The 27,957-nt window shown below is 47.5% G+C and overlaps 1 protein-coding gene across 3 annotated transcripts; it reads right to left on the reverse strand.

Annotated features, from left to right (window-relative positions):
• Nucleotides 1-3,227: 3,227 nt before the first annotated feature.
• On the reverse strand, nucleotides 3,228-26,316 carry TVP23B (Golgi apparatus membrane protein TVP23 homolog B). 3 transcript variants are annotated; one of them, NM_001281857.1, is given in 7 exon segments: nucleotides 4,215-4,402; nucleotides 4,836-4,964; nucleotides 11,217-11,348; nucleotides 12,541-12,630; nucleotides 18,727-18,871; nucleotides 20,641-20,723; nucleotides 26,267-26,316. In NM_001281857.1, coding segments are annotated over 7 exon segments (618 nt in total). In that variant the 5' UTR covers nucleotides 26,279-26,316; the 3' UTR covers nucleotides 4,215-4,375.
• Nucleotides 26,317-27,957: the final 1,641 nt, after the last annotated feature.

Here is a 27,957-nt window from a genome sequence, read left to right on the forward strand (position 1 = left end):
CTGCCCCTCTCCCACCTCATACTCTGTCTCTCTCAAAAATAAACATTAAAAAAAATTTATAAGCCTTAAAAGGTCAGATTTCACATAAACACCTAGACTTTTCATTTCTCTGAAAAATTTAGAAACTTAGCAACAGAGGGACCACATTCCTGAGTGGCAACAAATGGCTGAAAGTAAGAAGCTTCTGGTCCCTTTGGACGGTGTGTGGACTCTCCTAGTTGGCAGTTTTTACCTGGTTGACTTTGCTTGTCTGGTCCCACCTGCACTAAGGGACAAGGAGTCCAATCTCTCTTCTTGCAAAAGGAAACAGCATTGGGCGATGGAAAGATTACTGCATTAGGACTTAAAGTTCCGTAAGTGTGACTTATATAGAAGTCAGAGTGGACTATGACGTCATGCTAAAATTAACCAGGTAATCAACTTAACCAGGCTTTAACACCCCAAAAGGTTAGGGGCACCTGGGTGGCTTGGTCGGTTGAGCTTTTGACTTCGGCTCAGGCCATGATCTCACGGACTGTGAGTTCGAGCCCTACATCATCGGGCTCTGTGCTGTCTGCAAAGAGCTCGCTTCGGATCGTCTGTCCCCCTCTCTCTGCCCCTCCCCTGCTGGCACTCTCTCTCAAAACTAAACAAACAAACAAAACAAACAAACAAAAAAAAACCACCAAAAGTTTATTTCCCACTTGGGCTGCATGTCTCACAGTCACAGGTAGGAGGACTCTGCTCCACGAGTCGCCCTGTGACCCAGGCTGGCGGAGGTTCCGCCATCTTGAATGGCACGGGTTGCCACCAAAGGGGAAGAACGATCAGAGATTCTCCCGTCTCGCCTTCCTCGCCCAGAAACGACACTGGCCACTGCCACTCACACGTCACGGCCGTAACTAGTCACATGGGCTCCGTTTAATTAAGGGGGGCTGGGAAAGGTGGAGCAGACGGAGTGTCTGGTGAGCGTTACGAGGTCTACCGCGTGCAACCTTCAAGTGAGCCACTTCATGCAGCTCAGGCTTCGTTATGCATTTGAAACACGAGGCGACGGATGGGTCTTTCCGGCCTTTGAGGTTCTGGGGCGAATCGGATGGGACCGTACATACCCCGGGACTGTGACGGGCTCTAAAAGTTACACAAATCGACAAGGATCACAGTGGCTATGCGTTGGTGGAAGTTAATGTGCTATCACCCCCACACCCCTGCCTGTGGATTTCAGAGGTGGGCTCCAAGAACAGGAACCCCGGGGGCTGTAAAATGCAAGGCTGCTTTCATCTTAATGGCCCCACGCAGACACCTCACCTGTACGCAAGGCTGGCCCAGGGAAGAGGAAAGAGGAAAACGACGCTCGCTACCCTCAGTCTGTCCCGAGCAAACTGTCAGCCTTGATGAAATGACTCAAGTAGGGGTGGCCCATTTTCCTTTCCGGAGACGGCCACACCGTTTCTCTCCCCCAACCGCGTAATCGTGGTTAGAATGTAATCTTGACAACCCTCTCGTCAAGCTTGGGTCCACGTCACCCTTCCCTTGAACTCAAGGGGACCCGGGGCGACTGCTTCAACCTACAGAGGACGGCGCGAGTGACGTTCCGCGGATTCTCAGCCTCGCCATTAAGAACACCACGGGCCGCTCCCGCTGTCTAGGGAGGCTCCCTCTTAAGAGTCCGCCTGCCTGGTCGCGAAGAAGCCCTAATGAGCCTGCACAGGGACCTCACGGCACAAAGACGTCAGTGCTCCAACAACCTAGCAGAGGTCCCAGCTGATGGTCGCCCTCCAGACTCGTGGCTGAAGGCACCCCCAGAGTTTCCTGCCCCGGGGCCGGCCTTCAAATCTTCACAGCTGAGCCCCAGGCACCGCAGAGCCGAGCAAAGGCACCCCAACAGGCTACATCCAAATTCCTGCCCCACGCCGTGCGTGTCTACGCACAGCAAAAGGACCGTTTTTCGCCACCACTAAATTTTTATGCAGCAACAGCATCCGCAACAGCGGCACTCGTTAGCACCTGCAGCACTGGCTTAATTACCACACAGAGAAAGGGACAAAGATGTGTTTACTGAATTATTACACCTCAAATGCCATACTTACAGAAACAATTACGGGGGATGCTAAAAATACTCCGGACTGATAAGAATTCAGTGATGCTATAGCAACAGAAAAGCCAAAACAGTAACACTTAAACAAGGGGAGGGTTTGTTTCTCGCCTGCAAATTCAGACGGGCCGTTCAGGGCTGCTATAGACAGACGTCAGGGAGAACTCAATCTCTCTCCACCTTATTTCCGTTATTCATGAAAAGAGGCTTCTGCCCCACAGCCCAAGATGGCTGCTTAAGCTCCGTCCATTGCGTCCACATTTCGGCTAGCAGGAAGGACAAAAGGGGATCGGATGGGTAGGCCCCTCCTTTTAAGAACACTTCCCGGAAGTGCATCCATTGGCCAGAACAAGGTCACGTGGCCACGCCAAGATGCAGCTAGACAATCCGAGGAGAACTCCGTTGCCATGTCCCTGCTAACAGGTGGCAAACCTGTGGAAGGGAAAAATGGACACTGGGAGGCAAGTGGTAGATTCCGCCACGTGGAGATTCCGAGGTTCAATTCGTATTTGGCTTGGGATTACGGGTCCAAATAATTAACACGGCTACCTCAAAAACCATAGCAACGTGGCCCCTGTTGGACTCCCAGCTCTAAAGATGTAGGTTAGAGCCGTCAGATGAAATAAACCCATGTCTATGCAGCATCAACTTTCCTCACCAGACGACTATATGCACAATGGCAAACAACACTTAATAAATGTATAAGCACTTACTAAATTCCTGAGTGAGCACCTGGATGGCTCAGTCGGTTCACTGTCCGACTTCGGCTCAGGTCACGATCTCACAGTTCGTGGGTTCGAGCCCCACATCAGGCTCTGTGCTGACAGCGGGAGCCTGGAGCCTGCTTTGGATTTTGTCTCCCTCTCGCTCTGCCCCTCCCCCACTCGTGCTGTCTGTCTCTCTCTCTCTCTCTCTCAAAAATAAACATTAAAAAAAATATTTTTAATAAAATAAGTTAATGATTCCTAAGAAAGCAGAAGACATTTAGAGACAAATAGTTCCTGTAAAAACCATTATGTACCCTGGTGAGCCTTCCAGTAATCTGTTTCCTTGGATATGTCACTCAATCAAAAATTCCATTTTATCAGCTATAAATTGGTATCGCACATAAATGGTTCGTCGCAAGGATGAAATGAGGTCAAACGTGTCCAAGTGCTTTGTAAACAGTAGAGTTTTATACAAATATAGAGTTATGCACCTTCAAGCTATCACTCCAACAAAGACTTATTCAATTAAACATCTTTTGAAAAATTTCAACAAGGTATAAATACATTCACAAAATAATCTGTTGGTTGAAAGACTCCAACAAAGTTTACAGAACCTGCAACAGAATTTATAGACTCCTACAACAGCTTGGAGACTGTTACATATATTGCCTTAAGAAATACCATTAATACAAATGCATGATTTACAATACCCCCATTATAGCAAGAAAAAAAAATAGATTCATAAGATAAAATGTCTTGTGGGCATTTATTATGCCAAGTATTTAAATGATTATTCTCACTATGACATAAGAATAATACTCTTTTAGCGATAAAAGAGAGCTTTCATTAGGCCAAGGACCAACAAAGAGCCTACGGAAAGTGGCAAAGTGAAATCTTACTAACCCTTCCGAAAAATAAATAGAACAGCAGCAATCTCTAGGGGAGCCCCTAAACATAAACTAGGAAAATTCCATTTACATTAATTGGGCCCTAACTACACGACTTGTTACAAATGAAAGGAAACGAACTTGACGAACTAGTTAACCACTGGCCCGAATTTGGTTTTTACCTGCCTGTGAGTGCCTAAGAAGTCTCATCACAAAGTATGTATTAAGTTGTAAAGTTAACAATTATTTCTAACTTCTAAATAAGCCAAAGTGCTCACTCTCACCACGGAAGCAAAACTTCCTTCTGACGACGATCTACAAGACAAATATGTACACATCTAGAGTTCTGAGAGACGGGGAACATCTTCCATATTCTATGGGTCAAAACGCAAAGGTCTCCATTCATATGCACGTAAAGACACTTTCATTAACTTGAGACATATGGACATCACCTACGTAAACCGGGAACCAGTTTGGACAGTGTCTCTGGCCACACCATACTTTCGAGCCCCAGACGCTAGAGAGACAGTAAAAAACTTAACGTGAAAACGACTTTTCCAATTTTTTAAAGCAAGAGATTAATAAACTGGAAAAACAAACCCAACGTTCCTCCTTGCGACATGTACTCAGTTCCAAAAGGTTCAGAGTCCAGAATCTCTCCAGCCATTCCCCCGCGTAACCGAATACACGAGCTTTCTCCCCCCTCTTCAGGAAGTCTGATCATCTCCAGTGTTCTGCAAGAGGGAAAAGAACCGCTTAATATCGAGAACAATTTTACTTAAAACACCAGACTTCAAAGCACTAGGAAAACAGCCCATCCTTGGAAGTGAAGCCAGTTGCTACACTGCCTTACCGTCCATGGCCCAATCATGTGAAAAATTACAGACATGGGGGCACCTGGGTGGCTCAGTGGGTTAAGCTTCTGACTTCGGCTCAGGTCATGATCTCACGGTCGGTGAGTTCGAGCCCCACGTCGGGCTCTGTGCTGACAGGTCAGAGCTCGGAACCTGTTTCAAATTCTCTCTCTCTCCCTCCCTCTCTGCCCCTCCCCGGCTTGCACACATGTTTGTTAAGTATTCCATAAAAATGAAACACTACAAGAATTAGAAAGGAGTGCATGAGTCACTGACCGCATCCAAATCACCCTCACATCCAGAAAACACTTGCCTGTCTTAACAGCTGCTTTCCGAGATACGATGTGGCCATGTTGGTTAAATTCTTCCTGCTGCCCACTTTGCACCTGATGTAGCCGTACAGGTTGGCACCTTGTAGCACCACACCCATGATAACCACCGCCTGGGAAGGGAAAAATAATCAGCGGCTACTGGACTCAAACTGACCGAACTTTCTCTGTGCCATACGTGAAACAAGGTGGACTGTCGCGGGAAAAAGAAGGAAAAAGGAAGCTCGCGGATGAGGCTTATGCCAATGAGACTCCTTCACTTGGCAGAACAGGCTTATCCAATACGAGCTGTGCACAAGGCACTTCGTCATCACCACCCCCCAGAAAAATAATTCCTAAACACATATTCTAAATACCAGGCGCCAGGCCAGTCCCTGGGGATGCGGTGGAGGGACCATTCTCTCTAGTACTTTCTATGGGTCTGTGAATAAAGATATAAATAAATAAATGAGAGTCAGAAGAGACTCAAATGTTAGTTATTCCTTTAAGAATTACGAAAGAATGAGGGGCACCTGGATGGCTCAGTCGAGCGTCTGAGTCTTGGTTTCAGCTCAGGTCATGATTTCACGGTTCGTGGGATCGAGCCCCATGTCGGGCTCTCTCCCTCTCTTTCTGCCTCTCCCCGGCTCACCCTCTCCCTCTCTCAACATAAATAAACTTAAAAAAAAAAGAATTATGAAAAAATGGTCATGAGATAGGTCAAGTTCAATAAACCAAGAACATGCAGAGGGGAATCTTGGCTCTCTGCTAAGGTGTGTGTGACAACTGGCTTCTGGGAGAGCAAAGCAGCACCCTGAGGTAACAATCCACAGATGTTTGCCTCCTGTGACAAGCGGGACGTCGGGGGGGGGGGGGGGAGGGGTGCACTAGGAGGAGATGTGCTTTGGCTGAGTTGTTTCTTCCTGGGGCCACATCCAGGAACCTATAGGTGACTCGACTAAGATCACTAAGAGAGAGAAAGAAACTTAAGCCTATTCTTTAAATATAAGGGAAGAAAAGTTAATTAGGACAATGTGGGGAGGACCCATGGTTAACCACTCTAGAACAGGGGTTGGCCAAGTGTTTCTACAAGGCCAGATAACAAAATATTTTAGGCTTTGCAGGCCATGTGATCTCCGTGGCACTCAACTGTGCCATTTTGGCCCCAAAGCAGCCACAGGCGACACGTAAACAAATAGGCAAGGCTATGTTCCCATAAAAATTTATAAAAACAGGTGTTGGGCTGGATTTGGCTTACAGTCCATGGCTTGCCAACCCCTGCTCTGGAATAAACAACTCATCAACCCATCTGCTATTAAAAGGATTACCCGGGAAACGCTACATCTGTAAAAAACAACACGGCTAAACGGAGTATCTCTCTCCAATCCAGACTCACTCCCTTTAACCCTTAACAGGCTGTACAGCTGATTTTCAGGAGGTTAAAGGATTTGAATGTTTAATTAAGGAATAGGTTCATATTCCTAACAGTAGTGGAGTTATACCTGCTGTTTTAAACTTGTGTCTCAGGGAAATAAACACATTAGAATTAGACAAGGTTGCTGGTTACCTGAGTAAACATAGAACGATATTTTCATTTAAATACATCTCTTTCGACTCATGTTTCTGAAATGGGGGCCTGGGTAGCTCAGGCGACTTCGGCTCAGGTCATGATCTCGCGGTTCATGAGTTCGAGCCCCGCATCGGGCTCTGTGCTGACAGCTCAGAGCCCGGAGCCTGCTTCGGACTCTGTGTCTCCCTCTCTCTCTGCCCCTCCCCTGCTCGCACTCTCTTTCTCCCTCTCAAAAATAAATAAACATTAAAAAAAAAAAAAAAATTTCTTTTTTAAATAAGTTAAAACAAGCGGATGTCTGGCTTAAGATGGCATCATGAAGCCAGACTTCAAGATCTCTCTATCCCTAATATATAACAGGTTTATGAAATACATGGGTTTGGGGCACCTGGGTGGCTCGGTCAGTTGAGAGTCGGACTCTCGACTTCACCTGGGGTCATGATCTCACAGTTCACGGGACTGAATTGCACTGACAACACGGAGCTTGATTGGGAATCTCTCTCCCCCTCTCTCTTTGCCCCTCCCCCACTCATGCTCGTGCTCGCTCACTCTCTCTCTCTCAAAATAAACTTTAAAAAAATACATTTGTTTAAAAACGTAGGATTTAAAATAAAAGGCAAACAAGCTGGTACTAATAAACTTTGGAGAAAAAGGGCTTGTGGTCAGAGAGAGAGCCAGCTTGGTTTTGTCCCACCCAATTCTCAAAATCCCCAAAGAAGCTCCAAGGGAAATTTCCCTGATGATCGCCACCCCAACAGCCTGGAGGCAGAAGTCCAGAGGACACAGACAGATAGCCCCGGTGATAAAAGGCAGAAACAGTCACGACTCCCATGGAACCAGCACACAACACAGGCAAGAAATCCCAGCGGCCCGCCACGAGCTGCCTCTCCGGTGACGAGGAGGAGAAGAGAATGCACAGAAGGACCAGCAACCATCAAGTCCATGTTCCCGGGGGGGGGGGCAGGAGTAGGAAGAGGTTCCCGGAGAACCCGGGTGGTCGTAACCTAGGATCCCAAACCACCTTCCACAGAACCTCTCTCACCTGTTTTAGGGAAGTGGAAACGGTGTTAGACACAGACCGGGCTGACTCTCCCAGAGGGATGCGAAGGCCCCAGGGCCCCACAAACCACCTAAAGCAAGAGGGTAGCACCAGCAGGGAGCACACGCCCACCCAGGGAAAGGAACCGTACGACCTAAGAGAAGGTGAAGCCTGAGCAAGCCAACAAGGCAGCCAGAGGCCGGGCCGCGTCGTCCTCACACCTACTCTCAGGCCCCGCCAAAGACTGTTCACGCTGTAGCTCAAAGCGGAGCCCAGAAATCTGACACCACCGGGGGGCGGTCAAGGAGAACTCAGCTACGCTAAGCCAAGGTCAAGACGAGGTCTGGACAGAGCTGCCTCTGTAAGCGTGAGCAAAACGGTGGTAGGGTGGGGAAGGGAGAGGCATCCATGTAAAACTGTTTAAAAAAATAAGAAAGAAAGAAAGAAAAATAGGAGGAAAAAGAAGAAGAAAGCAAGAAAGGAATAGACTATGTAAAACACAGGTGAAGAAACGATTCTGGGAGCACCTGGGTGGCTCCGTGAGTTAAGCAGCTGACTCTTTATTTTGGTTCAAGTCATGATGTCGCGGTTGGTGAGTTCGAGCCCCACATCGGGCTCACTGCTGACAGTGTGGAGCCCACGTCAGATCCTCTGTCCCCTCTCTCTCTCAAAAATAAATAAATATTAAAAAAAAGAAAAGAAAAATGGAAAGACAGTAGAGGAGAACAGATAAAAATGACCCTACATAGAGGTAACTGGTCCCCCAGAATCAGAGAAGCCAAAAAATGGAACGTAAATAAATTTAAAGACTTGATAGAAGACAACCATCCTGATTCAAAGCAAAACCTGTGCCTACATATCAGAGGAGCATACAGTTTCCAGAAAACTCAATGCAGAAAGATAAACACAAAGACCCTCTGGATATATTGTAAAACTTTGAGAATAAAAAAAAAAAAAATTCTTCATCCAGGGAGAAAAATGATTCACTCACTTACATGGAGGTTAAGTAAACCTGACCTCAGATTTCTCTGCAATATTCAATATAAGAAAATGATAACGTAGGGGTGCCTGGGTGGTCAGCTGTTAAGCATCTGACTTCCGCTCAGGTTATGATCTTACAGCTCATGAGTTTGAGTCCTACATCGGGTGGGCACGAGTCCCCCTTCGGATGAGCACAAGCCCTGCTTCAGGTGAGTCCTGCTTCTCTCTCTCTCTCTCTCTCTCTCTCTCTCTCTCTCTCTCCTCCCACCCCTCAAAAGGAAAGGAAGAAAAGAAAAGAAGACAAAAGAAGACAAAAGAAAAGAAAAGAAAAGAAAAGAAAAGAAAAGAAAAGAAAAGAAAAGAAAAAAGAAAAGAAAAGAAAAAAAAGAAAGGAAAGGAAAGGAAAGGAAAGGAAAGGAAAGGAAAAGAAAAAAGGAAAGGGAAGGGAAGGGAAGGGAAGGGAAGGGAAGGGAAGGGAAGGGAAGGGAAGGGAAGGGAAGGGAAGGAAAGATGATAATGTAACGTCTTCTAAAGGCTAAGAGAAAGAACCTGGGACCTAAGGATATTAACCCAGCCAAGTCATCGACCAAGAATGAAGTCAAGGGGCTCACATCCTCAAACACGACAGGGCAAAGGGAAAGTAACACCTGCAAGTTTTGGGGGGAAAAAAAAATACCCAGCCATGAAATTTAGCCAACCAGGGGGTAAAAGGAAAAACTGCAGTTAAAAGAACTGAATCAATATATTTAAAAACAGCTCAAAGACTGAACAACCGGTAAGAAAGGTTTCCAAGGGTGATTGTCAGGGACCTTGACAACAAGATGAATACCCCAGCAAACAAAACTCAGGCAATACAGGAAGGGAAGAAACCACAGGAGGCACAGAGGAGGGTTTATCTCATTTCCTTTCCAACAGACTCTCGAGGTCAAGACACAGGCTTAAGGACGATACTTAAAACAACTAAAGTTAAGTCTATAAGCCACAGAAATCCAAAGGCGGAAGCAGGGAGGAGGGGGAGGAAGCAGGGCTGTTAACTGCACGGTCCTTCACAGCAGGGAACCGGTACAGGTGTCCTAATCCATGAAAGAGCAGATGAAACAAAGGTCTAAAGTAACAGAGAACTACTAGAAACGCCAAAAACACACCATAAACCTTCCAAATCCCAAAAAGACAAGTATGTATGTGCATATGCAAAGAAAAAAGAGCCTATGTAGCAAAACAGACACAAGAAAATATTAAAAATGTGAGGAAAAAACATAATTAATGCCAAACTATACCTGATACCGATAAATGTTAAGTGAGGGGCGCCTGGGTGGCTCAGTCGGTTAAGCACCTGACTCTTGATTTCGGCTCAGGTCATGATCTCACGGTTTGTGGGTTCAAGCCCCGCATCAGGCCTGTGCTGACAGTGCAGAGCCTGCTTGGGATTCTCTCTCTCTCTCTCGCTCTCGCTCTCGCTCTCAAAATAAACTTAAAAAAATCATTTAAAAAAATACTGAGATAAACTCAAGTATGAAAACAAGACTCACAGTTTAGATCAAGTGATAGGTTATATTTTCCCTTATGCTTTTCTAGAACCTCTTGATCCCCCTCATCAAGCTATCAAGCTTAATTCCCATTCCACTGCAGTGGAGAAGTGGCAAAAGTGATGACGTCTGGGCCTTGATTGCTGCCATTGCCTGAACTGTGTCTCCCCCAAATTCTAATGTCGAAGTCCTAACCCAGTACCTCAGAATGTCACTGCATTTGGAGACATGGTTTTTAAAGAGCTGATTAAGGTAAAATGAAGTCACTGGGGGGTGGGGAGGGGGGGTACCCTCATCCGGTATGACCGGCGTCCTTGTAAAAAGAGGAGATTAGGACACAGACACGCAGAGGAAAGACCACGCGGAAGAAACCAGGAAAAGACGGCCATCCACAAGCCAGGGAGGGAGGCCTCGGAAAGAAGAAATCAACCCTGCCAACATATTGGTCTGGGTCTTCTAGCCTCCAGGACTGTGAGAAAATAAAGTTCTGTTGTTTAAGCCTCCCAGAATGCAGCACTCCATCGGGAGAGCTGCAGCAAACTAACACAGTTGTAGAAGGCAATTCAGCTTCTGAGCAGAATGCTCCCAGTTGGAGCTGTGACCCTCGAAGGAAGCAGTCTCACTGTCACGAAGCCACCATGACGAGAGGAAACCCCAACTGGCCCTTCGGGAGCACAACATGAAGAAGCCACCGGACCTCACAGAAAGGAGACACCTTACCGGCCTCCAGCCACCCCAGCCACTGACTGCAACCACATGGAGCCCAGCCCACAGCCTCCCAGACAAGCTCTCTCCCAACTTCCTGAACCAGAAACTGTGAGATCCCAAGATGCCTCTTGTTTTAAGACGTTATATTCTGGGAAGATTTACGATATAAGCAATGGACGACCGGAACAAGTGACCAACTGATATTTTCAGAGAGGATCACTCTGTTAGTTCCAAACTAGGCTAAACGTGTTTGTCTGGAGTTTATTGAACATCCCCATCCAACAAGATAATAATGTGATAAATGTATGGTAACCTCTGTACCAGGTGGGTGAAGTCAAAATCCTCTAGGCACTTGGGGAATTGGTGAAATGGGAACTCTGAGAGGATCCTGCTCTCCGGTTCTCAGAGAAAGGCAGAGTTGGGACACCGGACTTGGGAAATTGGCGATGAAGCAGTCTATTCAAGAGAGTGAGGTCCCCAATGTTAACACCGATGGCCGCATACTGTGATCGTCCGTCAGACATCCTGATGAATCACTCAGTATGTCTACGCTGACACTCACCAGCCACTTCACTCTGAAGGAGAACAGCGCACTGAAGGCAAAGATCACCCACAGCACCGGACAGGCAATAAGTCCTAACCAAAAGATTCTCGATTCAGCCTCGGAAACAGTTTTACTCTCTTGAGCAGAATCCTAAAAAAAGAGCGTGAGTTTAATAACCAATATTGTGGTATTTACCAGTAAAAAGCTTAACATTTTTAATGACAAACACCATAACCTAAAAGTCAAATAAATTAATACAAATGACCCAAGTCCCAAGTTAGAACCCCCCAAAGGACAGTTAGTGGACCCACCACAATTTAATCTTAAGAACTGGCTTAAATATGCTTTAACTCGAGAATCTGGTACCTTCAGGGCCGAGTGGACCGTCTGTCATGACCCAACACAGAAAACGTTGCTTGTGATGGACTTCTGTTCAATTCTCACTGCACCTAACACTGTTTATTCATAAGGAAGTTTGGAATCACACCTTAGGAGGTAAGGATCAAGGAAATCAAGGCTAGCCATCCTGGTCAGGGGTCCAGAGAAAGAAATGGAATCAAGGGATTCTGGATGATGACCACAGTGTTTCAGCAATCCCCAGAAAGTTTAACTTTCTTGTTTGACTTGCCTCCACGGTGGATTTTATGATATAAGGAGTACGGGCTCACTAAGCACAACACTGCTTCCTTGCAAGTGGTACTTGTCGAGGCCCTTCCGAGCATCAGGCCAACAATGTAATTAGTAGCGTCTCCAAGAATTCTGTCCTCTGCCTCTCAAGCCGATCTCCAGGGGAACCTGAATGTTCACCGCAGATGAGCAGGCTAACCCAAAACAGATCAGCGTCCCCTGGGGCTCCTGAAGGCAGAGGCTTAAAGGAGAGACGGCTCTGATCAATTCAGATCTTCTATCCACTTGTAATCCTTCTTTTTCCTGTTCCTGCGCACACGGGGCAGTGGACCATGGGAACAAGGACAGAACAAGCTATTGGAAGCAGTTCTCTCCTAACAGGAAGAAATCCCCGGAGGTACCAGGCGAGGCAACACAACGCGGTAGGTTCTCAGAGATGCTTTACCAGCAGCCCCTGATGGGCGGCTTGGCACACAGCACAAACTCTGACCCAACCTCCTGTCTCAGAGGCTTCTTTCCCGTACATGCCTTTCTTCCAATCTCAACTAGACAGAAAAACACAGCTAAGTTTCGGGAGGCCGTCTGGTTTAGTGCTGATGTGCCGAGCAATGTGGGGTAGCACTTCCAGTCCTGAATGCTTTGGCCTTCAATATGCAAGTGTAATCTACATGTAACTTACTGAATGACACTTTGAAAAATAAAAAGGGCAGTTTACCTTCCTGGACTCAAACACCCAATGGCTTTTTCCATCTTCGTCTATGTGATTCCACCAACGCAGACCAACCATGAGTCTACCTGTGACATTCTGAGAAAGAAGAATACATACACACGCATTTTTAAAAAGTGTCATTTAAAGGCCTACGAGACCACATCTCGGCGCGAACACATCACCAACCAAAAAAATCGTGGGCTTTACCTCCACAATATCCAGTTAACAAAGACCACCACATACCAGGCCTGAACAAAACAATACAGGAAATGCAATGGCAGGACCCGCAGGGGTGGAGGTGACAGGGTGGGCGTGTCCATAAACATGACCCTTCTCGGGGCGCCTGGGTGGCTCAGTCTGTTAAGCGGCCGACTTCGGCTCAGGTCATGGCCTCATGGTTGGTGAGTTCGAGCCCCGCATCAGGCTCTGTGCTGACAGCTCAGAGCCTGGAGCCTGCTTCGGATTCTGTGTCTCCCTCTCTCTCTGCCCCTCCCCCACTCATGCTCTGTCTCTGTCAAAAATAAATAAACATTAAAAAAAATAATAAAGACATTCTTGGGGTGCCTGGGTGGCTCATTTAAGGGTCCGACTTTGGCTCAGGTCATAATCTCGCAGTTTGTGGGTTCGAGCCCGTCGGATTCTGTGCTGATAGCTCAGAGCCTGGAACCTGCTTTGGATTCTGTGTCTCCCTCTCTCTCTGCCCCTCCCCCGCTCATGCTTGGGCTCTCAAAAATAAGCATTAAAAAAAAAATTACCCTTCTCTTTTTTGCTCATGAACTTGTGCCCTTTGTCTAATTCCCTAATGTGTTCCTAAGCCCCGTGCTCTTTAGTTACTGAGACTACCTTTTCCCTACATATCCTGACTGCAGCTCCATATAACTGTGCGTCTCTAAAAATGGTGGTTCTGGACTGAAGGTTTGTGCCCCGCCCCCGCCAACCCATATGTTGAAACTCTTACCCCACCCCCATGTGATGGTATTAGGAGGTCGGGCCTTTGTGGGCGATCAGGATGCGATGAGGTCATAGGATGGAGCGTTCACGAATGGGATCAGTACCCTCTTAAGAGTCAGGAGAGTTTACTTCCTCTCTCTGCTCTGCCATGTGAAGATAAAATGAGAAAGTGGCAGTCCAGAACCCAGAAGAAGGCCCTCACCACAAGCTGACCATCCTGACAACCTGATCTTGGACTTCCAGCCCCTAGAATCAGAAAAAGAAGTTCCTACTGTTTATAAGCCACTCAGTCTGTGGTATTCTTATAACAGCCCACATTGACTAAGTTAAGACAGAGGTTATAGGCACTAATCCTCATTCAGCACCTCAAACGTACCAAGCTCTTTTCCTCTTACTAATGTAACAAATTACGACCAATGACTTTGATAGCTTTCTCAAGGTTTATTTACGCCACTGATGTTTACTGAGCCCCTACTATGAGGTACTATCCCAGCTGCAAGTGTCATGGGGAAGAGAGGCAGTCAACCAGCACACGAATGTGCCACCGCCACCACCCGTGGGAAGGGAAGGGCGAGGGAGAGGCGGTGGGGGAGGAGTGTAGGTTGCCGTAACAGTCAAACAGAAAGCTGATCTAGTCTGGGAGTCAGAAATGGCCTCCCTTGAGGAATCAACATTGGGAATAAAATTTAAAGGATAAGTAGGAATCCCTAATGCGGGAGAATATTTTTCAAGGTTTATTTATTGACTGTGAGAGACGGACAGAGGCAGCAAGTGGGGGGGAGGGGGGAGGGGCAGAGAGAGAGGGAGAGAGAGACTCCCAAGCAGGCTCCGCACAGTCAGCGCACAGCCCAACCGGGGACTTGAACCCACACAACCAGATCATGACGTGAGCAGAGACCAAGAGTCAGATGCTCACCGACTGAGCTGCCCAGGCGCCCCAATGCAGAAGATGTTTAATCAGGGGTGCCCACTAACAGATTCAGGGGTTCTGTGAAACTGGGGGGAGGAAAAAGTTGTACCTTTATTTTCACTAACTTCTGAAGTTTAGTTTATCTTTAAAATATGAGTGCAGACAACAAACCACGGCAGAAGCAGCAGTACCCGTGACTTAGATCAATAAAAACCTGCAGACACCACAGTACAGCTTTTATGCTCGCCACTGCTTTGAAAGTAACTAGACATTCCAAAAGAAGCATGTATTGTAAAATCAGAAATTTGCCTTTTTAACGCTTCCATTATATTTCAATGTACGTGACTTCCTTTGAAATCTTATGTATTTTCCCTCACGTACTGAAAAGCGTTCACAGGGGCGCCTGGTTGGCTCACTCCACGGAGCGTGTGACTCTTGATTTCAGGGTTGTGAGTTCGAGCCCCACACTGGGTGTAGAGATTACTTAAATGAATAAATAAATAAATATAAATAAATAAATGAGCTCACAACTTCATGAGACTGTGAAAGGGGGTCCATGGCACAAAAAGGTTAGGAATCCGGGTGTTAAGGTGATTCGGGAATGAGAGCAACATTCCAGAAAGATCAGTAGCACAGAGCCCTTGGGAAAAAAGTAAAATCAATCAATTTATGGGATTTGGGGTGACTGACTGGAAATGGAGTAGGAATAAGGCAACTCATATGCATCTGGTTCGCTCAAGTTAAAAACCAGTGATTTGCGAGGCGCCTGGGAGGCTAAGTTGGTTGAGTGACCATCTCTTGGGTTTCAGCTCAGGTCATGATCTCACGGTTCTTGAGTTGGAGCCCTGAGTCAGGCTCTCTGCTGTCAGCACGGAGACCACTTCAGATCCTCTGCCCTCCTCTATCTCTGCCCCTTCCCCGCTTGCGCACTCTCTCTCTCTCAAAAATAAGTAAACATTAAAAAAAAAAAAAAAAACAGTGATTTGAGGGCTGCCTTGGGTGTCGCAGTTAAGCGTCTGACTCTTGATTTTGGCTAGGTTGTGATCTCACGGTTTGTGACACTGAGCCCCACGTCGGGCTCTGCACGGACGGTGCGGAGCCTGCTTGGGATTCTCTCTCTCTCTCTCTCTCTCTCTCTGCCCCTCCCCCGCTCGTGCTCACTCACTTTCTCTCTCAAAATAAATTAAAAAAAATTTTTTTAAATATTTAAAAAAGAAAAGAAGAGCCTTCAGACCAAAATTCACATTGTAGAAATGCTAACACTGAAAGACTAAGGAAAGAGGAGAGCTGTCCCTGAAGACAGAGGACAGTCGGGGGCCTCTTTTATTGGCGATTTTCAAACAACGCCTCTTGGAATATTTTCAAACTCTTTTCCCATTATCCTGTTCTTTTCTGCTTTGACCATTAGATTATTTTCCTAATTTCTCTCTGGCTTATTGTTTTGGAAGCTTCTGGCCCTCTAACGATAAAAGCCTTCTGCCTATGTTTTTCCTCCGAGTTCAGCATTAGACACGTTCTGAAAGCTTCAGTGTAGATGATCATTGTCATTAGGGTATAAATAATCTGTATTTACAGTCTTTATTTCCTGTTTAAAGCCAAGGTATCTCAGCAGGTTGGCTTTTACTTGTAATTCTGATTTGGAAAACCATTCTCTTTAATGAATTTTTAGCTTTATTGTACCGGGCTAGAAAACAGAGCTACTCTGGGGCGTTTATCTGGGTTTTCTTCACTGTGACGCTTAACCAGCTTCTGTAAATGTTCCACAGGGACTGAACAGGAAGAGGTCCTCTGTATGTACAAAGTTCCACGGTATCGCTAGTAAGCTGAACTGCCATTTCATTTAGATCTTTCAGACCTTATTTATTTTGTGTCGCTGTGATCCGCCAGAGACGGCAAGCACTTTGACTCCTGTCACGACGTTTTGCGCATCTTCCCCTAATGCTTCTAATAGTTCTTCCCTGCACCCGGTTTGAAGGGATGCCATTCCGTGACTGGTCCTCACTGTCATTCATAAGAGACCCTTTCTTATTCCCTTGAGTGCTGTCTTACTCTCTATTTTGTCTGATAAGATTATAATGCCAGGTTTCTTCTTGTTTAAATTGGTCGGATATTATCTTTGCCTTTTACTTCCTCTACTGTTGCCATTTTAGTTAGATCTTTCGGCTGGGCTCTTGACGTTTGACCCAATCTTCAAACTGTCATCTTCAAAAAGAGGGGCTCCTGGGGGGCTCAGTCAGTTGAGCGTCCGACTTCGGCTCAGGTCATGATCTCGCAGTCTGTGAGTTCGAGCCCCGCGTCGGGCTCTGTGCTGACGGCTCAGAGCCTGGAGCCTGTTTGGGACTCTGTGTCTCCCTCTCCCTCCACACCTCCCCACTCACACTCTCTGTCTCTCTCTCAAAAATAAATAAACATTAAAAAAAAAAAAAAGAGTTTAGGGGCGCCTGGGTGGCTCAGTCAGTTAAGCGTCTGACTTCGGCTCAGGTCGTGATCTCACAGTCCGTGAGTTCGAGCCCCACATCGGGCTCTGTGCTGACCGCTCAGAGCCTGGAGCCTGTTTCAGATTCTGTGTCTCCCTCTCTCTCTGACCCTCCCCCGTTCATGCTCTGTCTCTCTGTCTCAAAAATAAATAAACGTTAAAAAAAAATTTTTTTTTAAAGTTTAATCAAATTACATTTACTGTTAAAATTAATTTGCTTTATATCTCAGTGGTTTGGACATCTGTGAAAGTAATTCTGCCACAGATAAAAGAGTGACATTTTTTAAGTCCTTGCTTAAAAAAAAAAAAAAAAAGAAGAAGAAAAACAAAATCTTTATCAGAAAATACACTTTTTGGCACTGGGTTTTTAAAACCCTAAACCCAGAAGGATTTAATTATAAGAATGTGGAAATGACCAGGAAGAACTGACCGAAGGTTGTTGTTCTATCAGGCTAAACAGACATTACATGAACAACAAAAAGAAACATGCCTCAAAACAAAATTGTGACCGGGATACAGTAAACAGTGCAGAGCGTAAAGCAACAGAAGAAATTTAAAGAAATACAAGCCAAAGACAATAAAAAAAAAAAAAAAAAAAAAAAAAAAAAAGCCTAAACAAAAGAGACCTTTATGGGGACACCTGGGTAGCTCAGTTGGTTCAGCCTCTGACTCGATTTCAGCTCAGAGATCCTCTCTCTCCCTCTCTCTCTGACCCTCCCCAACTAGAGCGCACTCCTTCTGTCTCTCTCAAAATTAATAAAGAAACTTTAAAAAGAAAAAGAGAGACCTTTATAATCCCCATTCTCAGCATTTTGTGGCCTATGGAAGCTGGCGACCACCGAGCCAGCCATTTCTGGTGGGAGAACTGAAAGGTCTAAAAAAATGGTTGGGTTGGTGGCTGGGAATAGACTTGTAACATCTTACTGGCCTCTGAATCAATACACACGTCTCGGAAATTCCAAAATTAGCTTTTTTTTTTTTTAAAAAAAACCTTTGATTTTTTTCCCCCACCATTTGACTATGAAAATTTCCAAACACACAGCACAGTCAAATTTTATAGTGAGCACCCAAATGCCTACCACTAGAGTCTGTATTTAATATTTTACTACAGTTACCTTATCACGCGTCCATCTATCTAGGTGTCTGTCTATCCACCCATCCCTCTACTTACAGTTGCCTTTGAGTTTAAAACCATTTCTTACTCCCTCTTATCCCTTCTAGCAGGGTTTCTCAACCTCTGCACTACTGACATCTGGGGTCAGAAAATTTTTCGTTGTAGGGGGCTATCCTGTGCACCTTAGGACGTTAGCAGCATCCACGGCCTCTACCCACTGGATGTCAGCAAAACACCTCCCCCAACCCCAGCCGTGACAACCAAAACTGTCTTCGGACATGGACAGTCGTCCTCTGGGGAACAAAACTGGTCCTGGTGGAGAAACACCGCCCTGGGACACGCATAGGGGCCTTTGTGAATGGTGGGCACGCTCCTCAAGAATGTGTGCATGCTCTGTCCTGGGCTCTTATCTAGATATCGTACACAGCACACCCTAAAGCAAAACAAGTGATATGAATTAGAAACAGTATACAGGACCTGTGGCTGCTATCACATTTTGCTTCTTTGTTTAATTTTAAAGCTGATGGAGGCTGACATAAGGCACAGATAAATCAGTAGTAGTGTAATAACCTACATGTGATCTGATGATAGACCTTAACACACGGGACGCCTGCGGTGACAGAAAGATATAAATGAAGACAAATCCAAGATGCTAAGGGTCATTCTCCCCCCACGGTTCATACATCGTTCAGTCTCATCACATCAAATACAACGTCAAAATGAGAAAACAATCAGACCTACCTTGACTGCCCAAAAGTCACATGACAACAACAAGATAATTGTCACCATACAGGCAATAAAGCTGCTGCTGAACAACTCACAGAGCAGATAGACGACGATGGCACTGACTCGAAAGAACAAATGGAAAAATGACGCCACCGGGTGTCTGAAAATCAAAACACAGTGAAAGAAAGGCAATTACGCTTCAGCACAGGGGCTGCGGACACAGATGAACGACGGCTTCCGCCACAGCATCCACCAGCCAGGGTTTGGCCAAAACAAGAGACGACTCTGAGGAAAAAGCAAATGGCCTCCTCTATTTTTACATTAAGTCCCATTATCTGACCGGGCCCTGCTGCCACAGAAAATACCGTATGCAAACAGGACCTGAACTTTCACAAAATATATGAGCCACTCTGCCAAGCTTGGAGAATTCAGGAAACTATACTCTCAGGATTAAAAACTATTTTGTCATATGGGGCGGGGCGCCTGGGTGGCTCAGGCGGTTGAGTGTCCGACTTTGGCTCGGGTCATGATCTCACGGTCATGATCTCACGGTTCGTGGGTTCGAGCCCTGCGCCGGGCTCTATGCTGACAGCTCGGAGCCTGGAGCCTGCTTCGGATTCTGTGTCTCCCTCTCTCTCTCTGCCCCTCCCCTGATCGTGCTCTTTCTCTGTCTCTCAAAAATAAATAAACGTTAAAAAAAATTTAAGAAGATGGGGCGCCTGGGTGGCTCAGCCGGTTGAGCATCCAACTTCGGCTCAGGTCATGATCTCATGGTTCATGAGTTCGAGCCCCGCATTGGGTTCTGTGCTGACAGCTCGGAGCCTGGAGCCTGCTTCGGATTCTGTGTCTCCCTTTCTCTCTGCCCCTCCCCCACTCGCGCAGGCGTGTGCGCGCGCGCGCGCTCTCTCTCTCTCTCTCTCTCTCTCAGAAATAAACAAACATTAAAAAAAAAACTTTTTTTTTTAATTAAAAAAGAAATTACTGTCACATAAAAAACTAATTCCAGGGTGCCTGGCTGGCAGAGTCAGTAGACCACGCGACTCTTGACTTCGGGGTCCCGAGTTCGAGCCCCATGCTGGGCACAGAAATTACTTAAGAAATTAAAATAAATAAAAATAAAACAGAACTCCTAGGCCTTCAGAAATCACTTCTGGCTTTAAGGCAAAGTAGCTCTCAGGAAGACTTTTGGTTTTAACAGCTTTATTGAGGTATAATCCATATACCCTACAATTCACCTATTTAAAATGTAGGCCCCAACAGTTTTTTGGTATATTCACAGAACTGCGCGATCACCTTTGGAACTTTCTCATTACCCCAAAAACTCGGGACCCACGGGCAGTCCCTCCTCATCCGCCCCAACCCCACCCCTCTCTCCAGCCACAGACAACCACTAACGTACGACTGTCTCTACAGATTTGCCTATTCTGGGCATTTCGTATAAATGAAAGCATACAAGTGGTCTTTTGTGACTGCCGTCTCTCACTCAGCATCATCTTCTCAAAGGTCAGGTAGACGTCAACCGCAATAAGTCAATCTCTTGACAGGGACCTGAATTTGGAATCGAAGTCTGTTTGGCTTGACGTGTTCGTGTTATCGACAAAAGATCCGATTCTGAAATCTGCACGATCAATCCGAATGCAACACGCACAGGGTCTAAACAAACGATGCACTCTTGGTAAACAAGTGGTGGAAGTAAACACACGAGGGTTCACAAAATCAGCTTCGCAGACGTGAAGACGCGGCACTGAGTAGACTCCACGGGCCAGTTAACTCCCACAGCAAATCTGAACTGTCGTCTGTGCCCCAGACCAAAGCTCAAACTGCCAGGTGGCCGCTGCGCACAAGTTCGTGACAACCGCTCTGCCTTGAATGCCACTGGCCGGCACCCGTCGACACACAGAACCCAACTCCGACGACTCACCCTCTTACCTGATTTTGGATTTTTTTGGTCTGTTAGTGGTCTCCTCTTCCGCATCAAACAGGGAGACATCCTCGGTGTCATCATTACTGTCCTAGCAGGAAAATTAAATATCCGTGAAGCAAGAGGAAACTCAGTACTTGCGTGTCTCCTACATAGAAGGCACCACGCCAAAATGGAAAGCAAAAGAAAGACACAGTCCCAGACATCGGGAATTCACAACCTAGCGAAAGGGCACCCCCATAGGCTGGCAACGAGCCATCGCTACCCTGCTGCTGAGCCCTGGGACAAACCATGGGGGGCCAACGATGCTCCTGTAAACTTCCCACGGCTGCGGCTGTGCTCAGTCACCGTCACCAGCAGGGACCCCTGGGGACAAACTCCATGCTTTTGGCTCCTTCACGAAATCATCTGCCTGCACCCGTTTCCCCAACCCCTTCTCACTAGTCTCTGTTTATCCAACGTGAAACCAGCCATGGGGCTCGGAATCTCTTCCTTTCCTGCCTCCTCCATCAATTTCCCCTTTATTTACACTCTCTTGTATCTTAGGTCTTCCTCTGGGACCTCTCCGGTCAGTTTATGAACTTCTTCAGGGGTCATTTGTTGCTGGAAAGAGGTTTCAAAAACCCTGAGCCGGGACCTCCCCTTCTGTCTTCCGCCCTCGACGCACAGCCTTTCTCCCTCTCTTGGCCTCGGACCCTCAGGGTGGCTCACACCTCGACCCGCTGCGGCCTCAGCCCAGCCTCAGCCGCAACCACGACGAACCTGCTCTCACCCCTTGCCTGGCGCCAGCCACCCACCACCCACCTGCCTTCACCTCCTCCCTGCCGGACTCCAGCCCCTCATCACCCACAGGGCAATCTTCCTCACAGGACAGTCACACCGGGTCCTTCCCCTCCCAAATCGTTCTCAGCGGTGCTCCTCCGGGTAGAAGGTAAAACTCACCTCCTCCACCCGATCCCCTCCTTCCCTTCCGAGGCTCCCTCCCACTGGGCAGCGCAGGGATACCATTCTACCGCTCCGTGTTCTCAGAAAACACCAGGGGCTCCCACCTGCCTGCCTTTCACATCTTTTCTCCACCCAGAAAGCTCTTCCCTTCTCCATCCCCTACACAGCAAGCCCTCAGGCAACACCAAATCCACCTGGGAAATTTCAGCTACAATACCGAAAGAGCTGAGAAACTTGCCCTGAAATCCCCAGGCTTCCCATTTCCAATCCCCTCCTGCCCGACAATCTTACTACAGCTCTCCAAGGACCACCTCCATCTAGACACTAAGCTCCTGGGGGCAAGGACTGTCACTGCGTTGTAATAAGTCCCGGTGTACCGCATAGCACCCGGCCAGGCGGCACAATATTTCTTGAAGGCCGGAGCGGCTGAACAAAGGAGGTAACTGCAGACTGTGATCAGAGCCAGGAGAAACAGGAGTGCAAACGGGAGCACAGAGGAGGAAGCGAATCTTTTCTACCAAAGGGCTCCGGAGGAGAGCTTATGTGCTGGGTGCCGACAGAGCAAGGCCTCCTGCTCACTCCAGTCCCTTGACTAGGTATATTTTCAAAGGCAGAGAGTGGAAACACACAAGGTCTATGTAGGGGTCCACGGAGTAAGAGAACAGTGAGAGAAACAGAATGGGGGCTAAGGTTTTAAGAGGAAAATAGACTCAGATCTGAGACCAGTGGTTCTCAACCTTGGCTCACGGGTTGAAACTGCCTTGGGTACAAGACAGAAAAACACAAAGAAAGGCAGACAGAAAGATGGAAGGAAGGAAGGAAGGAAGGAAGGAAGGCAGGAAGCAAGGAGGTAAGGGGAAAGGGAAAAGAAGAGAAGAGAAGAGAAAAGAGAAGGGAAGGGAAGGGAAGGGAAGGGAAGGGAAGGGAAGGGAAGGGAAGGGAAGGGAAGGGAAAGAAAAAGAAAAAGAAAAAGAAAAAGAAAAAGAAAAAGAAAAAGAAAAAGAAAAAGAAAAAGAAAAAGAAAAAGAAAAAGAAAAAGAAAAAGAAAAAGAAAAAGAAAAAGAAAAAGAAAAACAAAAAAAAAGAACCCTGATACCTGATCCCCACCCCAAGGTGGTCTGGGGTGTGGTTTGGGCATCTGGATTTTTTTAAAGCCCCTCAGATGACAATAATGTACAGCCAAGACTGAGATCCACAGTATGATGCTAGGGTCTGAAATGCCGACACTTCTCCTTGATCCCAACAATCCAATCTATATCCAGCAGATGGCGTGACCTCTCATACATATCATCTCCCTACTTTGACTTCATAAAAATGGACTACCCATCAGAACCATCACCACCTGGCCCCGCCCACCTCGAAGACCTTATCTCGGGCCGCACCCCCTTCTTGAACTGTGGTGGACTGATAATGCCTCCTCTCAGTCCTGCCAGACTTCCTGGTGCTAATGCTTGGAATCTGTAAATACGTAACTTTTTAGCAAACAGATTTTTGCAAAGATTTTTGAATTAAGGAGTTTGAGAGGGGAAGAGTATCCTGGTGCCTCCTTAGCCCTTGACTCGTGTTTGACTTCTGACCTGGAACTATAAGATAAATTTCTATTAAGACACTAAGTTTGGGGCACCTGGGTGGCTCAGTCGGTTCAGCTTCGAACCTCGGCTCAGGTCATGATCTCCTGGTCAGTGAGTTCGAGCCCCTCTGTGCTGACAACTCGGAGCCTGGAGCCTGCTTCCGATTCTGTGTCTCCCTCTCTCTCTGCCTCTTGCCTGCTTACATTCTGTCTCTCCCCAAATAAATAAATAAATAAACATTAAAAAATTTTAAAAAGAAAAAGAGTTTGGTTTTGGACCTTTAACCTGAAGATGCTGATACTAAGACTTTTTTAAAAAATTGAGAAGGGGAACCACTAGCATCTTCTAGAATGTTCCGATTTAGGTGTTAAATGAAAATTCTGGCCACTGTATGGAGAAGCTGGGAGAAGGAGGGGAAAGACAAAGGCACAAAGCTGTGAAGCTTTGTGCCAAGAAGCAATGGCTTGGGTCTCCGGAGGAGGCAGTGGAGGTGGCGAAAAACATCCAGATGCCAAATACGTTTTAGAGTGGAAATGACAGGATTTGCTGACGGGCTGAACGTGGGGGTAAGAGAAAAGGGGTTAAGGAAGATTCCAAAGTTTTTGTCCTGAGCAGCTAAAAATGAAAGCATCAAAGACAGACGCTTGGGCACTCCCAATATTTAGGGGTCAGAAAGATGAGAAGGACTAAGCAGTGGGAGCTGGAGAGGATGTGCTAAGGCCTAGGAGCTGAACCAGGGGGGTGGTGTCCGGGAAGTCAGGGGAAGAAAGTGCTTCCAGGAGGAGGGTCAGATCAACCGTATCCAATGTTGCTCACAAGGAGGATGAAAACCACAGAGACTACTGTATTTCTTTCTTTTTTTTTTTTTTAATGTTTCTTTTTTGAGAGAGTGCAAATGGGGTAGGAGTGGAGAGAGAGGGCGACACAGAACCCAAAGCAGGCTCCGGGCTCTTGAGCTGTCAGCACAGAGCCCGATGTGCGGCTCCAACTCACGAGCCGTGAGGTCATGACCAGAGCCGAAGTCGGATTCTTAACCCACTTAGTGGCCCCAAGACCACTGTATTTCTAACCGGTCATCAGTGACCTCACTAAGGGCAGTTTCAGGATGGCAGACGGAAGAGGGAGAAAACCAGACTAGAACGGACACAAGAGACAACAGAAAAAGTAAGAGACAAGTACAAATAAATCTTAAGGAACTAAGAACAGGGTGATACCTCAAAGGGCGTTTGGAGTGAAGTTTTTATTTTTTAAGGCAGGAGAAATTAAAGCATGTATATATGTTAACTTAAGCTTTGGTGGCGCCTGGGTGGCTCAGCCAGTTGGGCCTCCGACTCTTGATTTTGGCCCAGGTCACGATCTCAAGGTTCACAGGATCAAGCCCCCCCTTCAGGGCTCTGCGCCGACCGCACAGAGCCTGCTTGGGATTCTCTCTCCCTCTCTGCCCTTTCCCCAGCTTGCACCCGCACTCGCTCTCAAAATAAATAAATAATTTTTTTAAAAAAAACAAGCTTTTAAAAACGGAAAGGGGGCGCCTGGGTGGCTCAGTCGGTTGCGCGTCCGACTTCAGCTCAGGTCACGATCTCACGGTCCGTGAGTTCGAACCCCGCGTCGGGCTCTGGGCTGATGGCTCAGAGCCTGGAGCCTGCTTCGGATTGTGTGTCTCCCTCTCTCTCTGCCCCTCCCCCGTTCATGCTCTGTCTCTGTCTCAAAAATAAATAAACGTTAAAAAAAATTTTTTTTAAAAACGGAAAGAAAACAGTGATGATGCAGAAAAGCAAAGAGAGAATTGCTGGAGCACCACCTTCCAGCAGGCCAGAGGCACGGAAACCAGTGCACGAGTAGGCAGGATGGCCTAAGGATGGAGAACGAACAGGAAAAGAAAGGCAGAGTATGTGGGAGATCCCGGGCAAAGATGCATATGGCTGGTGGTGTGAAATTCCCTTCTGATGGCTGCTACTTTCTCGGTGGACGCAGAGGGAGGGAAGGAAGGCTGAAGGTCTGAGGAAAAAGGAACCTCAGTAGTGGCCCAGGAGGGTGGGAGAGAGAGGAGCCTGTGGGAACGGTGGGGATGAGTGCCTGGCAGCCTTAAGGGCCCGCTTGAGGTTCATGGTCACAAACTGGACTTGGGAACGGTCCGTATGGCTGTGTGTTTTTCTCCAGCTTCCTTCAGCCTGGATGCAGGTTCAGAAAGCAGAATCGAACCATCATTGGATCTTGTCTACTCAAGCAACCTCCTTAGAGTGCTCTTTACTGACCATAAATTCTAAGGCTGCCCTATTCCCAGATACTTGCTATATATGTCACTTTGTCTTTGCTGGCATTACCTGGAAGCATCCTCATATGTAACTAGTTAGGTCTCCCCACCCCAACCCATCGACAAGCCCCCACCCCCCAGCACCCTACAACTCACACATTTCAGGGTAAGAAATGTGTGCCGTCCACAGCCCTATCCTAGGGCCTAGAACGGTGCCTGGGCCATAGTAATCCCTCAACGGGAAAAAAAAGAAAAAAAAAAGGCTATGGATACTCAAGTGAAAGTGCACGATAAACAGCAAAAAGTTTTGTTTTGTTTTGTTTTGTTTAACCTAGGAAGAGATGATTCTTCTTCCTCATCTCTGGTCTAGACCTGCAAACTGTAATTAACTCTAAGGGCACAGCCGTGACCATCGAAGTGATCGACAATCACCATTAGTGTTACTTCGGCAACAAGCACTTCACTGCAAGGGCCTGGCGGTGTCTCCCACTCCTGCAGGATCGCACTGCACCCCCGAAAGTCCACGAATGGTTGGGGAAAGCCAGACCACCCGCAACTTCACACGGAGGGCGTTTCCTCAGCAAGGCACCGGCACCCGTGCGATCCGGCGCCCCACCTCTGCTGGCGATGCGCTTCTGCACACCCCGCAGCCGTCCCTCCGAGGCTCAGCCGGGGCACCCCCACCCCCCACCGAGGCCTCGGGGCCCCAGCTACGCTCCCTCCGGCTCCCCAACCCCGGGGCTCGGTCGGCCAGCGGGGGCGCGGGCACAACTGCCCCGGGACGCCAGACTCGCGTCCCCCCGGGACCCAGCAAGCCCGGCGCCCAGCCACACCCACCCTCACGACGCGCCCGCGGCCCCTCACCTGCTGCAACATGACCGCCCTGCGCCAGGCCCACTTCCGGGAGCCACGTCAGCGCGGCCACTGACGCGACCAGGTCCCCACAGGAGGGGAGGAGCAAAGCACAAGCTCAGCCCGTCCCCGCTTCCGCTTCCAGGTGCTTTGCGGGAGGAGGAACTGAGGAGGCGTGGCTTCCGGGGCGGGACGAGCGTGTGGGCGCGGCGCCCGGGGGCGGGGCGGTCTCGGGGCGGGACGCGAGGCGGGGCGAGAGATCCGGGGGCGGGGCGAGTGCGGGGGACCGTGCGTCGGGGGCGGGGCATGGAGGGAGAGGCGAACGTGTGGGCGGGGCGTCGGGGGGGGGCGGCAAATGTCTGGGACGCTATTTAGAAGGAACAGGGCGGGGGATTCGAGTTTTATTGTGGGAGGAAAATCGACGCCTGGAAACAATAAGGAATAAAGCGGGTAAGAGCGTGTGTTTGAGTCCCGGCTTCTCCGGGTACTAGCTATCCAATAACCTCTATATACGTCTTTCCTCAGTTTTGTAAAGTGAGGATGATGATGGTATCCGAACAGGGTTAAGTGTGCTTAGCACATAGTAAGTGTAATTCTTCATACTGTTTTAAGTTTAATCTCCGGTGATGTCATTTTGCTCCATGAAGGATCTGAAATCCAGAGACTTTTACATCATCTTTGAAACTGTGACTGTAACGGTGTGATTATAAGAATATCCTATCTGCCTGACCTACATCAGCGTGCTACTGGAACACTCATAGAATAATGTGTATTAGCACATTTCCTTCACCCAGGGGATCCTTTACGTTGAAATCACAATTTTTACATGGCTATTTACCGGTGCTAGTTTAAACTTAATATCCTAGGGACTCCTGGGTTAAGCGTCCGCCTTCCGCTCAGGTTATGAACTCTCAGTTCGTGATGCCAGCCCGGAGTCAGGCTCTGTGCTCACAGCTCAGAACCTGGAGCCTTCTTTGGATTCTGTGTCTCCCTCTCTCTCTCTTCCTCCCCCACTCACACTCTGTCTCTCTTTCTCAAAGATAAATGAAGATTTTTTTTTAAAAATGTTTTTAATCAGAGACAGAATGCGAGTGGGTTAGAGGCAGAGAGAGGGGGAGACACAGAATCCGAAGCAGGCTCCAGGCTGCACGCTGTCAGCTCAGATCCCCACGGGGGACTAGAACTCACCAGCCGCAAGATCATGACCCTAGCCGAAGTCAGATGCTTAATGGACTGAGCCACCCAGGGCCCCCCCAAAAAACTTTTTTAATAAATAAATAAACTTAATATCCTAATAATGAAAAAAATAAATTCTTAAAGGAGAAACCTTGGCAAAGAATTACGGTCCCGCACTTGGAGGTGAAAAGTGAAGGCCCTGAAGAGGTGGCCTGTGCCTCTAGCCTGCCCATGCCATGTGTTTGGCGCCCCATCCAGTGTGTGGGTTGTGGAGTTTTGTGTTGTTTTTGGTTTGTGTTCTACTTGAATTCATTACCACCTGTATAGGAAAGTCTCAGTTCAGTCTCTCTGCTGTGCAGGGAAAAGCCCACTTCTTCCCTACTGTACTTCTCTGCGGTCTCTTTTACTCCTCACATAAAACACTTCACTTCTGGTCACCAGATGTGTGGGAGTTCCTGCCCCACACCAAGCAGTTCTCAGTGACAGCAGCTGGGTGTCCTACAATTCAATTCAATTCTGACATTTTA

The sequence above is a fragment of the Felis catus genome, chromosome E1, assembly GCF_018350175.1.
Source record: "Felis catus isolate Fca126 chromosome E1, F.catus_Fca126_mat1.0, whole genome shotgun sequence".
Taxonomy (NCBI): Eukaryota; Metazoa; Chordata; class Mammalia; order Carnivora; family Felidae; genus Felis; species Felis catus.

Excerpts from the sequence above, each read along its gene's own strand:
- TVP23B (XM_045043977.1), bottom strand. The coding sequence starts at position 13,558 with ATGACCTCATCGCATCCTGATCGCCCACAAAGGCCCGACCTCCTAATA. Across the intron at positions 11,349-12,540 it reads GGGTGTTTGAGTCCAGGAAG|GATTCTGCTCAAGAGAGTAA; the intron begins GTAAACTGCCCT and ends CTCTTTTTTTAG. Across the intron at positions 4,403-4,835 it reads GAAAGCAGCTGTTAAGACAG|AACACTGGAGATGATCAGAC; the intron begins GCAAGTGTTTTC and ends TCCCTCTTGCAG.